General features: G+C 46.1%; 1 protein-coding gene across 2 annotated transcripts; it reads right to left on the minus strand.

Moving 5' to 3' along the window:
- Positions 1-238: 238 nt before the first annotated feature.
- LBH (LBH regulator of WNT signaling pathway) lies at positions 239-12,889 on the minus strand. Of its 2 annotated transcripts, none has more exons than XM_040430615.1 (3): positions 12,742-12,889; positions 7,232-7,328; positions 239-2,377 (listed from the first exon to the last, which is right to left on the minus strand). In XM_040430615.1, exons 1-3 carry the CDS (start codon positions 12,765-12,767, stop codon positions 2,192-2,194), a joined length of 309 nt encoding a protein of 102 aa, XP_040286549.1. In that variant the 5' UTR covers positions 12,768-12,889; the 3' UTR covers positions 239-2,191. The 2 variants fall into 2 exon arrangements, with proteins under 2 accessions (XP_040286549.1, XP_040286550.1); XM_040430616.1 differs by lacking the exon at positions 12,742-12,889 and adding an exon at positions 9,080-9,165.
- Positions 12,890-13,875: the final 986 nt, after the last annotated feature.

Genomic DNA, 13,875 nt, shown 5'->3' on the forward strand with positions numbered 1-13,875 from the left:
CCATTAGGACAACTCAAACCAAATCTTAATTTCTACCAAATGCCTCCCAAACATCTCATAGGAGACATTTCATGACCCACAAACCGTGGCCAGTGATGGATGACCCCCGCCCTGCAGTCACATACCAGATTCAGCACAATGTCAGTCTGCTTTTTCTCAGACTGGTAGAGGCAGGAAGTAAAGAGTCCGGCGGGGAGCGGCCCTCACACGTGCAAAGAAAAACACTGCATCGGCTGAGTTGGAAAGCAATCTGAAACTTTATTTACATCTGTCACAGTGACATAAAAGTTTGAGAAAAAAAAAAAAAAAAAGCTAGCATCTCCCTGAGCCTCAAAAATTACAGAAATATATATATTTACATATAACTATGATACAACCGTTTACTCGAGTGCTTTTGTTCGCAGACATTTTGTAACAAATGGAAATATACAATACTCTTAAGAGGGGGGGAGGGGGGGGGGGGGGAAGACAAATGTCCTTCCTTCCACCGAGTCGACCTCAAGTTTCTTTGCGGAGGATCAGCAGGATGTCGAAAGCCCGATGGAAGTGGAGAGGTCTCGGTGGGCTGTTACTACGCATCTACTGGAAACACCACAATCGTATCGAGTTCAGCACGGTTTACGACACATCTGTGATGCTCGGCACCTATTTGTGAACAGTGACAAAAACGTATAACACCATGACCTGGAGGGCGTTCAGCTGGTGGATGAAGACCATCTATAGGAGGCAGACACGACCACCAAACATTTTATACATGTTCCGCTCGCCAGATACGCACAAGAATCTTAATTGGATGGATCAAAGCACAAGAATTATTGCTGTATAGTCATTCAAAAATAGGAACCATCTACAAGGACAAAGCATCTAGCAATCTGGGGTGGTGCAGGAAAAAAATAAATCAAGATCTCTCCTCTGTAGCCACTGGCTATAAAACCGAGGTATTTTTTCAATTTAATGGATACTGAAAACTTAAAAGGCTTGAAACACAGTCTCTGGTGGAGTAAAGGGCAACCATGGGTCTCACAAAAGGCTTTTTGCATTGTGAATGGGCTTTTACTGAAAGACTGATGTGTATTTTTTAGAGCTGTCATCATCTATAAGCTTTATCTTAAGAAATCATGAACAACATCTCTTGAGGGCACCAACAATGGGCTAAGACCCCAGAACATGGTTGACTTGACATGGAAAATGTGTCCTGAGGACAACGTGCCCCTCCTCAGTTCTACACAGACCTTTAACATATATTTCGAGAAGTTGCATTAGATGGACATAACTCAATGCTCACCACTAATATATTGGCAAACGGTCGATTTTCTCCATAATGATGGACACAAGCCAACATGGGTGGTCATGACCAAGACCCCATTTTGATGACTTCTGAGCAAAAAAAAACAATGCATTGACACACATGATGGCCATTTCATCCATAAATGAGCTCTACGTACTGATCTACAATGTTGACTTTTTGTTGAAACCTACAAAAGTTTTACATAAGCCAAGGAACACACCAAATCTTATAGTACAGGACAAATACATAACAATATTGCATCCTTGTACACACTGATGAACACTGGTATTAATACTACAGAGACAGATTCCACTTTTTGATCCAATTACAAATAGTTACGACACATCGATGACATTTACAACTTGTCGAGAGTGGAGCCAAGATCTACACAGCCAGTTCACCGGAAGAGGACTTTGGTTGGCATAGATTTGTAATGACAAACAGTTACCAGAATTGAATCAACTAAGACTCCCGTTGGAGGACATAACATTCAGATGGAGAAGTAATGGGTTGACCTTTTGTTCTTGCAGAAAAGGCAGTTTTTGTAAAGGTCGTTGAGTCTGTGCCTTTGTTAAAAAAAAATAATAATAATTCCTTCTTGCGTTAGCCTAAGATTATCAATGCATCTAGCCTTGGGATAAACCTCAGATAGTATTCTAATGATTGAATTAAAAATAAAAGCAAACACTTCTTCAAGACTTTGGGCTTTTAATCACAATGAAGGCTGGATTCTTCCACCAAGAGGAAAAAAAAAAAGAAAAAAAAAGAAAAAAAAAAAAAAGTCTCATCACAGGTGCATCTTGGAATTTGTCGTCAACAAAATCCTTCCTAAACGATTCATAGGAGGCCCATTGATGGGTAATTTCTCTTCCAAATGACAAGGGTCATCTCAAGATTAGTGCTTTACTGCTCCTTATTGTCTTTTTGTGTGTCGCAGTTCGATTCCTTCTCCTCTTCCACCAGGAATTCTTCTGGAGGCCATCTTAGTTCTCCACTCTCCACGTCACCTTCTGTGGGTTCCACCACAATAGAGGGAAGCCGGTCCTTCAGTTTGCAGCATCGTTCGAAGTCTGAAGGATCTGGGAAGATCTGCAAGAGAGCAAGAAGTGAAAGGTTCAATGGAAAAGCCAACAAAAATGAAGACATCAATATGAGTTTTCAAAAAGTTGACATCAAGCCCCAATATTAGAAGTTATGACAAGAAAACAACAACTCGGTTTAAGAATTGAAAAAGTCTTATGGACTAATCTGAAGATGTACCCAAGTAGTAGTGGAGCCGGAGTATAGCTAGTGCATAGTCCCTACAAAATACCTCTTCTAAGGATGTTTTTGCAACAGTCTGCTGCCAGTGGTTGTCAAAGCATGCTGAGAGTTGTAATTTCACATCTCCTTGATAGTAGAGGTTTCAAACCACTACTATAAATCTGTTACCTCTGCACCCCCTAATGCTACGCCCCTGCAAATGACCCCTGTGTGCCCCCCTCATTATCAGTGTAGATTTCTCTGGCAATGTGTGCTTGACCTTTTTGTAACACCATTTGTTAACTCTATGGGAACATTCCATACCTATTCCAGCTCCTTTGCAAATTAGGTATGTGGGATCCCTAGTCCTTCACTACCCAGGGTTGAAGATACGACCAAGCCAAGAAGAGACCAAGCATCATGGGTCAAAACTATGGTGACCACTAAATATTCAAGCAGTTGGTGGCCTTAGATGTAGACAGATAGCAGATGTTGGGGAAAATATGGTATTCCTGATTCCTTGCCCTTTGGGATATAAGCCTCTCATCTCCCCATTGAAAACTTGTGCTGAGCCAAGCTTGCATGTATATGGGGAGTCAGAGGGACTAGCTGGAGTCATGAGGACATCTAAAGTGTATGGGCACCTTAAAGTTGGTCAGATAAAATATGTAGGGTCGGGTACCCACATAAACATTAACAGGTTGCAGCCAACTTGCATCGAATGTCTGAGCACCAAAAGTTTTTGGTTTATCTGTTGGGTTCTTACACAGTGCCCTATTATAAGGATGTAATATCACACGCTCACCCTCTGATTAAATCTGAGGCCATTTAAGGGTTAATGAGCCTTGTGACTGTCACCTCTTACAAGAACTAAAATTTCTGCATTTTTTAATTAAGCCATTTCCAATGTACCCTATGCAGATTCCCATCTCCTTTCCTCGGGCTGCCTTTTTGGATGTTACATGATCCTTCTGTTTGGTAATTTGACTTTTTTTTTTAAGGATTTAGGAATTTTCCCCAAAAAATTCTGAGAACTTTTCGTTTTTTGAAAAGCATACAGAACTTTTTCCATCTAGTGTGAGCCTAGAGGAGGTACCAGTTCTCCTCAAGGAGACCAGCTGTTTACAGAGACTTTGTGGAAAGGTTCCATGGGAAATCTCCCAAGGAAAGAACCATCTCGCTAGTGCCCTCTATTGGAAGTGGCTTCCTACAAGTCGATATTCAACTTTTGAAACATGACAATAGCCAAGCCATCTATCTGTCCACAGACACTGGTTCACCCTTCATCAGTAAAGGCTGGCTGAGCGAGATGTCTTGGACTCAGGAGGTATTGGCCCTCAAGAAGTATGCAAACTTGGAGGCCATGCTCCATGGCACCAATGCATCCCACCTACTCAGCCAGCCAGAATCCTGCTTCGTTCTGATGAGGGGCAAACACCCCGAAACAGCTTTAGGCGGGTGGATATTTGGCTTTTTACCTTGTCTTGTTTCAAGGCTAGTTAAAAAGTCAAACATTGGCTCACAGGGAACACCCTTTCCAATAGAGGACACTAGCGAGACTGTCCGTTTTCTGGGTGATACCTATTTTGCATCTCACCTAGAGGGAATATATTTTTGGTTGCAGCCTGAACATTACTCCTTGGAGGACACTTTACACTGCACCAAATCAGGAAAATACTACAACCCCCAGCAATGTGGAGGAGACCACATAGCTATACGGAGGATGCCGTAGGTCTATTTGCCTAGAGTTAAACCCATAAGCCGCGTTTTTTAACATCTAACAAACAGTTCTGTCTTCTCGGAGCTTTGTGTCCTGGTTATCAGCTTAGGACCTGTCAACAAGCGGCTCTGTGACAAAAACCTGGATGAAAGATTAGCCGAGAATGTGAAGGATGTGATAACTTATGAATGAGATGCCTTATGTGCGCTAAGCAGCCATTGATAAAAGTTTCCACATTGCCGCGATCGATGGCAGCAGCAATTAGTCTACAGGTTACCATAAAAATAAATTTAAAGGGTTGTGTCCTCATCAAGGCTACCCTAGTCTTCATGCCCTATTCAGGTTTATGGACATCATAGAGGAGAGTACCATTGTAATCAAAAGAGATACCATGCAGTCCTGCCCAGCATTACTGACCTCAAAGGGGTGGAATTTAGACAAATATGGTATCAAAATGGGAGTTTCTGGTTCTTTTGGGGTGGATCATGGGGCTTATCAATGTGCCCTAAGGTTGAGGAACCTTCTCGTACACTTTGATACAATGTATCCATGTAGGCAAACAATCAGCTGCATGAGCGGCTTCTGAATGCAGACAAATATTTCTATTCACTGACCGCAGGCAGAGATTTGGGAATAGCGAAGAATTGATACATAAAGTATATTAGATGTTTGCAGAACTGTTCGCTATGCAACAAAGACTCTTTAAAAGGGCACCTCTTTAGCAGGATCAACTCTTAAACCTGCCACACTCCCTGGTAGGGTTGATCCTACTGATTAAAATCATGCCTGTCTTATGAAAAACGGTTGTGGCGTCCCAGAGAAAAATGAAATTTGTCCCTTACGTAAATGAGGGCTGTGGTGCATCAAGGGGCGTGGTCAGCACTGGAAAGCCGTGTGACTAGGCCCCTCCCCTCAGTATTTCGAAGCCCTAATTTACACAAAAAATAAAATCCTAGTTTCTCGGGAACGCAGCAACCGATTGTCACAAGACTGGTATCATTTTACTCAGCAGGGTCAACCCCACCAGATGATGATCCAGTTTAATAGTGTTTATTCTGCTAAACGCTGCACTTCAAGTGCATCTTATACATAGTCATGCGTGCCCCTACAGTTCCATAGAATGGACCTATATACATGGTGAGGCCCCGTAGCCTCCCCTACAAGCAATCCTTCAAGCAGAGAATACATTTGCAATATGGCATGAGGGACAGTAGGGGCACAGTCTATCGACACCTCTAATATGGACTCATCGCAGTCCCTTTCTCATTCCGATTTTCCTGGCTCGTGAATACAATACTACAGTTCCAGTAGAGAGACATTGAAAAGAGCAGGGCCAGATATTAATGCAAAAAGTGCAAAATATCTAGAAACAGGATCTAAGCCATTCTACATAGTAACACAAGCCTCCCCACCCCGAGCATTGAATGTGCATTTCCCTTTAAGAAGCTGCAGCGTCACAATAGACAATTATGAATCAATCTCATTTAGAAATCTGTATAAGGCATCTCAGGAGGGGGGCGAGCGCGTGGGGGCCTTGGCAGATTCTTGGAAATTTGCTTGGCCTCAGGCTTTTTCATGCGCAAGCGAGCAATTCTCATTAACAAGAGCAATGAGCGGAGAGACGGCAGAGTCATTCGTAAAACCCTCGCTGTTTCTAGGAAGTCAGCAGAGCAGGCCGCCCAGTAACCGCCAAGACCACTGCATATCAAACCGGATTATATTGGGAAACTGGGATATTTTTTTTATATCTAACAATTTCCTGGGGGAATAGATGAAGGAAGAAATAAGACAAGTGGTGGAGACACTAACAGGGGCTTTGATACATTTAAAAATATGCATGAGGGTCCGGAAGCCGATTGACCCAAGCACCTCCTCTCTAACTAACCCCACAGTTTCCCCTTTAGCACCGCTTACATTTTTAGACACAGTACCAAACAATTAGCGGAGGGTCTCGCGAGAAGTGACATCACTGCAGGACTGGTGATGTCACCGGAACCACCCAATCCAGCCTCATTTATTCCGGAGTTTGGAGCACCGGGGCAGAGATTCCGTTTGTTCCCGTAGCCTTGTGTCCAAATCCCCTGGCCAGGGCAGGTACCCCTTAACCCCACCCAATATGCCCTTACAGCCGTCCTCTACCCATACCCCTCCCTGTGGCAGTTGACTGTCAGGGCAATGCCACATACATATGGCATCTTAAAAGGGGCATCCCGGTCAGAAGCAATGATCACTTACGCAGTGGATAACCGATAATTGCTTCTGGTCGGAATACCCCTTTAAGTAACCATTTGACTGATGATTTTTGTGCGGTCACATTACAGTAGTCACAATTCTAACTTGGACCCATAAATGATATACGAGCCTCTTCTAGGTCTCCAAACTTCTAGAACTTTAAAAAAGTTTCTCTCTTCATCTCCTGGGAAAGCTGAGTTACCACTAGATATATAGTGGAGGGGATTGGTCACTCATGATGGGCATAAATCTGTAAACCCCCCCCCCCCCACCTTCACCCAGCTTTCCTATAGACATGGCTATAATACAGTCACCATTACACTGTCACAGGGGTAGTCACCCAGCTTTCCCAGTCACCTGAAAATCAAATCTGCTCCGTTATGAGCTGGTACTCTCAGGAGACTAGGACACAGTCCCTGCAAGTGCTTTTACTAGACACACACAGGACAACCAAGTGGAAGCCATATTGATTAATACCCAGCTTTCCAATATACTGAAACATTCCAGTGATTTGCACCCAGCTTTCCCAGTCTACAGAATGGCTGATACATTCCCTGCTCTTCTCTCCATAAGCAAAATTGTCACCAAGTCTAGAAAACTCTGGGGAAAAACGAATGCCGCCATATTGGCCATCACCCAGCTTTCCTGAGAACAGATACGACTAAAATGGTTAAACTTGCCTGAATGGAGTCAAAATATGGATGAAGCCAATATGCCATCGGGCATCCCGATATCCCGGCAGTACGTACCTGATAAGAATCTTTGCGAGGGCTTAGACCAATCTCATCCATGGGTTGAGTGTTCATTATAACCTCAGTCATTTCAGCTGATCTCAAGTAATCAGTGCTGCAAGAGAAGAAATTCATTACAACTCTCATCCTCCGCCTAAATACTACGCAGGCATTTCAAGACACACAAATTCATCAAAACATTGTTGGAGGAGGAAAAACACCCGTCCAGGCGGATAAATCAACCCCCCATTTATAATAAAAAGTGTCTCAATCTGCAAGATTTCTGCTTGCTGCAAGTGAATGGAAACAGTTGTGGGAAATGGGTTTGTCAGAGCTCTGATGTATTGTGACAAACCATACAACCGAACAAGATCGGGTTTTCATGTTTGTATTCACTGACAGCAATTAGAGATCCTGAAAAAAAAACTGACAACGAATGCGACTTGTTACAATGTATCAATACAAACGGCAGGGAGTTGATACATAAATTATCAATATAACAGAAGGTGGTAATTTTGAGATTTGTTCTAGAAGGTCGGAATTTGGGGCATTATAGTGTCTGTATGGCCAAATAGCCACCAAGTCACCCATGGCTCTTTTGAACCAAATTATGGTCCCCCCAGTCTTTAAGGAGCACCTCCCATACCGGCTTCCCCCGCCATCCCTTCATATTGGTAAAAATCTCCAGACCCAAAAGGTAGGCATGCCAATGACTTGCTTTGCTACAGTACCAGGGCAGTTGGTCATTTGCATACAACCCTCAAAAAGGTCTGATGGTCCAAAGTTCTGGACCTTGGTGGGTACCCAAAAGAGACCATGCTTCATGAATGGATTTATGTGGTGCCCCATGGGTCGCTTTAGGATGGCTGTAGACTGGCAGATCTTTGAAAGTGAATGCCAGTACATTTGCATACAACCCTCAAAAAGGTCTGATGGTCCAAAGTTCTGGACCTTGGTGGGTACCCAAAAGAGACCATGCTTCATGAATGGATTTATGTGGTGCCCCATGGGTCGCTCTAGGATGGCTGTAGGCTGGCAGATCTTTGAAAGTGAATGCCAGTGAAGAACCTGCCAGTGCCTGGACCCTCTCTCGATACTTGGTAGTAAAATTGGACCATGTGGTCTAAAATGAGAGCTGAAAGACTGAAGAAAAACATCTTGGGCAGTGAAAGGTTGAACAAAGTAAAAAAGAAAAAAAGAAAACTCAGGGAAAAAGTTGATGTATCAAGAGGCAAATCATTTTGCATGTGAACCCTGATGTAAGATCAATGCCAGGAAGATTCCACCAAGGTTTTCAGGACCAATTGCTTATACTTGAACCCCTGCATCCAAGCCACAGCGCAAGTACCTTTTCATTTAGGGTCTTCACCCATTCAGGCATACAACGCATATTCCATCAGCCCCAGTGGTCCATTTTAAAGGAGAATCTCACCTAAAGTTATCCACAAACATGTCCTATATTGACAAGTCTATGAGATCACTGGTGGAACATCAGTTTGGAGGGTGAAGACCCAGTGGCGATTTCAGTCATTATAAATCACCTACTATAATTCAGAAGATAAAGTGAGGTGTGATTCCCTTTAAAGAACAATAAAACATTTCCAAGAATTATCTAAAGCAACGAATAATTCTTCCAAGTTTCCCAAAAATATCCATATGACCTGAATGTCCTTCGATGGATAACGCAGACGAGTTCTAGGCACGTATCTCTAACCTTTACTACGGTCAGACGATCTAGATCAATATGAGGCTCGGTTCTTCTGAAATTACATCGAAAGATAAAAAATGTCCCCGACCTTGCAGAGATTGCCTTGTTTTCTAGAAAGTTCTAACATGATCTAGGCTGATGCCATACCGATGCCTCACCAGTTCACTCCAGTAACGAGGCAGCTGAACCCATCTACTGTTCTGCTATCAGCCACTTCAGCTGGAATGAGGAAATTCTGAAACCTCCCTGCCCCCCATGAACACCACTTCCCCCACCGTGGACATTTATTGATAACACCTCCTGCTCGTTCTATAGGTTTAGGTCCCTTTAAGGCATTCAGCTGCCGCAGAAATGTCAAATATCTTGTTTTGTGACTAGAAAACTAGGACATGCCGAAGAAGAACACCCACCAGTCACTTATCATACCCAGGACAATATAGAGTCCAAGGTGAAGAGACTGGATTTACTGCAGAATCTGCACACACCTTCACTAAACACCTTCACCACTATAGAGAGCAAACACGTTCTGGAAGAACGCTATCTCATAACCAATCTCTACAAAAACAAAGCCCTATTCACGGAGAAGACTTCTATAGGGGACAACTAGAAAGAGCAACGTTACCAGTCACGCAAGAAAAGGCTCAAAAGAGTCACGTGGGAAATAGTAGTACAGTACAGAAGACTCTGGTTTTAATCTCTAGCTATGAATAAGGACAACCGACTGAAACGCGTAAGCAGCTGTAGGACCTGAATGACTTCTAATTATTTAATATTCATTATTGGTTACAAAACCTACACAACTGTATGGTCTTCATATGGGCCTAGCACTCAGTAGACCCTGGAAGAGTCCCCTCTTCTCCCCCATTAAGACTGGACCCAAAGTCATGATGGCCTGCCCTGGAAATATGGGTGGTCAAATCAGGACTTTGAGCAGTCCTCATGACGATGGTCATCCATGTACTCCGCGGGCGCCACATGGACCGCGGCAACCACCGGCAGGCGCCACATGGACCGCGGCAACCACCGGCAGGCGCCACATGGACCGCGGCAACCACCGGCAGGCGCCACATGGACCGCGGCAACCACCGGCAGGCGCCACATGGACCGCGGCAACCACCGGCAGGCGCCACATGGACCGCGGCAACCACCGGCAGGCGCCACATGGACCATCTCAACCAATGTTCAGTCACAGCCCAATTACAGTTCATAGCATAAGGCCTCATGCACACGGCTGTTGGGTCCACATCCGAGCCGCCGTTTTGGAGTCTCAGATGCGGACCCATTTACTTTAATGGGGCCGCAAAAGATGTGGTCCGCAACAAAAAAAAATATAGAACATGTCCTATTCTTGTCTGTTTTGAGGACAAGAATAGGCATTTCTACAATGCAGGCCGCAAAAAACGTCCCGGTCGTGTGCATGAGGACTAAGGAGAAGCATCCTCACAATCTGTAATTCCACCTTAACACGTAGTCATCCACCCTCCATGACCTCTGTCTGTACAAAGAAAGTGCTCTTAAGGGATCCAACCGCCAAGCCCTGTGCCCATCAGTCTTTATGGTGGGGGTTGCAGACTAACTATCACTGGGTTGGAGGGCCCCTTTAAGGAGGAAATCGCACGCAGCAGATTCACAAAAATCTCTTCCATTCACATGGATAGTGCTTGCAGAAATCCATGCGCCTCCCTCCAAAACAACCCTGAAATTTTTGCAGCATGTGAATAGACCCCCTAGAAAATTCCCACCCTGACAATGGTTAATCGGAAGACTGTGGCCTCTTTATAGAAGGAAACTGGTGAGAAGCAGTTCCTCAATGAGCAGGATCCCATCAGCATGATTCATTCAGTGTGAATGAGGATGTTGGCAGCGACAGGAACACAACGTTGTCATTCACGCTATACCGAGCGGCGATGACATCAGCTGCACGGAACCGGTATGAGGCCATCGCCTATGTACAACGGGACACGCAACACGGGTGTAAAGATGGTAAGACTATGGTGGAGCCATCCTCCGTGTATATTCAGGAGACACGGTGCCCACCGCGCAGCTCAGCGGCGTCTCTCCGGTTACACCATCTCCCATTAAACATGCAGAAGACAAGATCAATGGGGCAGTTAATCAGCGCAAGGTGCCCATGGGTGTCCGCAGAGCTGACCGCATGGAAAGAACAGCTCAGAGCCGGGTGTCAACATTAATAACATAGCAACATAGTTTGTAAGGCTGAAAAAAAGACATCCGTCCATCCAGTTAAGCCTGCTTTACAGGATGTAGCAGAGCTGACTGTGCATCCAGTCAACACACCAATACGACCATGGGATGGACAACATGGCAAATTCAGCTCTGCTGCATCAGTCAAACTGAGCTCTGCTAAATGTATAAACTAATGCAATTACTATGGATCAGAGCGAGCTTATGAGAAGAGCACACACCGGCTATCCTGCTCATAGATGACTAGAGATTTCCTCCTCATCACTTAAAAAAACACACAAAACTAATGCAGGTCCGCTCTGCTGAGCTGCTGCGCTCTGTGCAGCCCCTCGCAACACTGCCAAGCACCCACTGTCCACCCAGCCTGCCCCTCAGAACCCCTTCTTTACCCAGCATGCCCCTCTCTTCCCTGCCAGGAACCCACTCTTTACATAGCCTTCCCCTATAGACACCCCCTACCAACCCAACCTGCCCTTCCAGGCACCCCCTCTTCTACCCAAGCTTGCCCTACAGGCACCCCCCCCCAACCAGTCCATAGTCTGTGCAGACCCTCTCAACCTTGCCAGCCCCTCTAGACACACCCCTCCCTACCCAACCAGGCATCCTTTCTCTACCCAATTTGCCCCTCCAAGCAGCTTCCCTCTGCCCAGCCTGAACCTCCAGGCATCCCTTCTCTCTACCCAGCCTGCCCCTCCATGCACCATCCTTACCCAATCTGCCCCTCCAGGCACCCCCCTCTCTGCCCAGCCAGCCCCTCCAGGCACCCACCCTCTCTGCCCAGCCGACCCCTCCAGGCGTCCCCCCTCTCTGCCCAGCCGGCCCCTCCAGGCACCCACCCTCTCTGCCCAGCCAGCCCCTCCAGGCACCCCCCCCTTACCCATCTGCCCCTCCAGGCGCCCCCCCTCTGCCCAACCGGCCCCCCTCTTTGCCAAGCCGGCCCCTCCAGGCGCCCCCCCTCTCTGCCCAGCCGGCCCCTCCAGGCGCCCCCCCTCTCTGCCCAGCCGGCCCCTCCAGGCGCCCCCCCTCTCTGCCCAGCCGGCCCCTCCAGGCGCCCCCCCTCCCTCTCTGCCCAGCCTGCCTCTAACAATGCATTCCAAACTTAAGCATGAATATAAATAAAAGCAACAATGTAACAAAAAGGGAATTAACCCCTTACTTCCCTGGTGTCCGTATCAATAGACAATTAATTTCATCATCGGAAAAAGCTTTGCAGAAAAGTATTCTCAAGGCACTAGACCACACAATGCCCAGCTGCTACCTTGGCACATTATGAATGCCAGGTTGGCATATGGACAGCACCTCAGATTTCCACCTGAATGGCTAACTTGATACTAGATGCCACCTGCAGTCTAAAGGGCACCACTGGGTGACTGGGCTCTCTGGGGGGGGGGGTCCATTTTAACCTCCTTTGTCTATAGCACTCGGTGCCCTGCCTCTCCCTAAGACAATGAGGGCCAATTAAAAATGCATCCCCAAAACATTACATTCTGCACCAGTAGAGGATCCAGGTCCCACCACCACCTTCCCACTTGCTTGCTAAGAGTCAGTAAAAAAAAAAAAAAAACACATTGCAGTCAAAAAGGGGTTAATCCATAGAAAGCATGGAGCCACTTACCAAGGAATAGGGTAAAATACAGACATGAAGTCCAGAGAGGCTGGGGGGAAACGTCCTAGCTTAAAGAGATGACACAAAAGGGAGTCCGACTGCTGAAAAGGAGGGTGGGGGTCTTCTAGGTACAGAGCACAAGCCCTCACTGTGTACAGCTCTGAGGAACTCTGTCCCAGGCAGCATGGACTGCACGGGCTTATATAACATAGGGGGGCGGGGCTCCTCTGGGGCACCGCCTTCATTTGCTGACGTCACCCAAAGCATGAATGGCCTGTGCCTGCAGCTCATCCCCTGGATACAATCAGCTTTGGAGTACATTCATGCTCACTCATCCCCGCCGCCCAATCACTGCTCACCTCCTCCATTACCTGCTGCTGCCCCCTCCATCCAGTTTTCCCTTCCTTCTCCCTAAGGTGGCTCCGCTCTTTCTTCAGCGATGCCACAATGTTTTTTTAAAAGTCACCATTTTTTTGTCTGCAGACCCCCCCCCCACCTTAGTCCCGTCCCTTTAAAGAAAATCTGAAAAATGATAAGCTCCGCAGCGCCATCGATCTCGGGAGCTAAATTTAGCTTCTGGCGACCGACTTCGCGCATCCGAGAAAATTTCATGTATTTATTTTTTCCCCTATTTTCCAGGACGTGACCTTGGAGTCTTCGCAATGGAGGATTTGATGCTGAGCGCTCGGATGTTATCACATTACTGGAAAGCTTGTCCTTAAAGGGGAACTCCGCCAGAAGGCAAGGGCCACTGCACACATCAGTACGTAGGCGGAGAGCCCCTTAAACTAAAAGCCCGGATGATTTGCTGGAAGGGATCATCACTAACCAATGGTCCGGGGTTCGGCGCGATCTGTAGGTACTGATTGATTGTATAAGATGCATTGGGGGCTAATGCACAAATACGGCCCCAGCAGAGATCTATGGCGCCATACTGGCCCTCCTTATTTCATACAATGACACATGGAGTTGTAACCGCCATATAGTCCTTACAGGGGCTGAATTGTGCACATCCATAGGCAACGGAAACATAGTGTATGTGCATCATGGAACCATTCGACAGCAGGGAACTATATGGTATGTATGCATAATACAGAACCATGTGGACTACATAGTACAGAGCAATAGGGACTACATACAGAA

Source organism: Bufo bufo, chromosome 4, assembly GCF_905171765.1.
Source record: "Bufo bufo chromosome 4, aBufBuf1.1, whole genome shotgun sequence".
Lineage (NCBI taxonomy): Eukaryota > Metazoa > Chordata > Amphibia > Anura > Bufonidae > Bufo > Bufo bufo.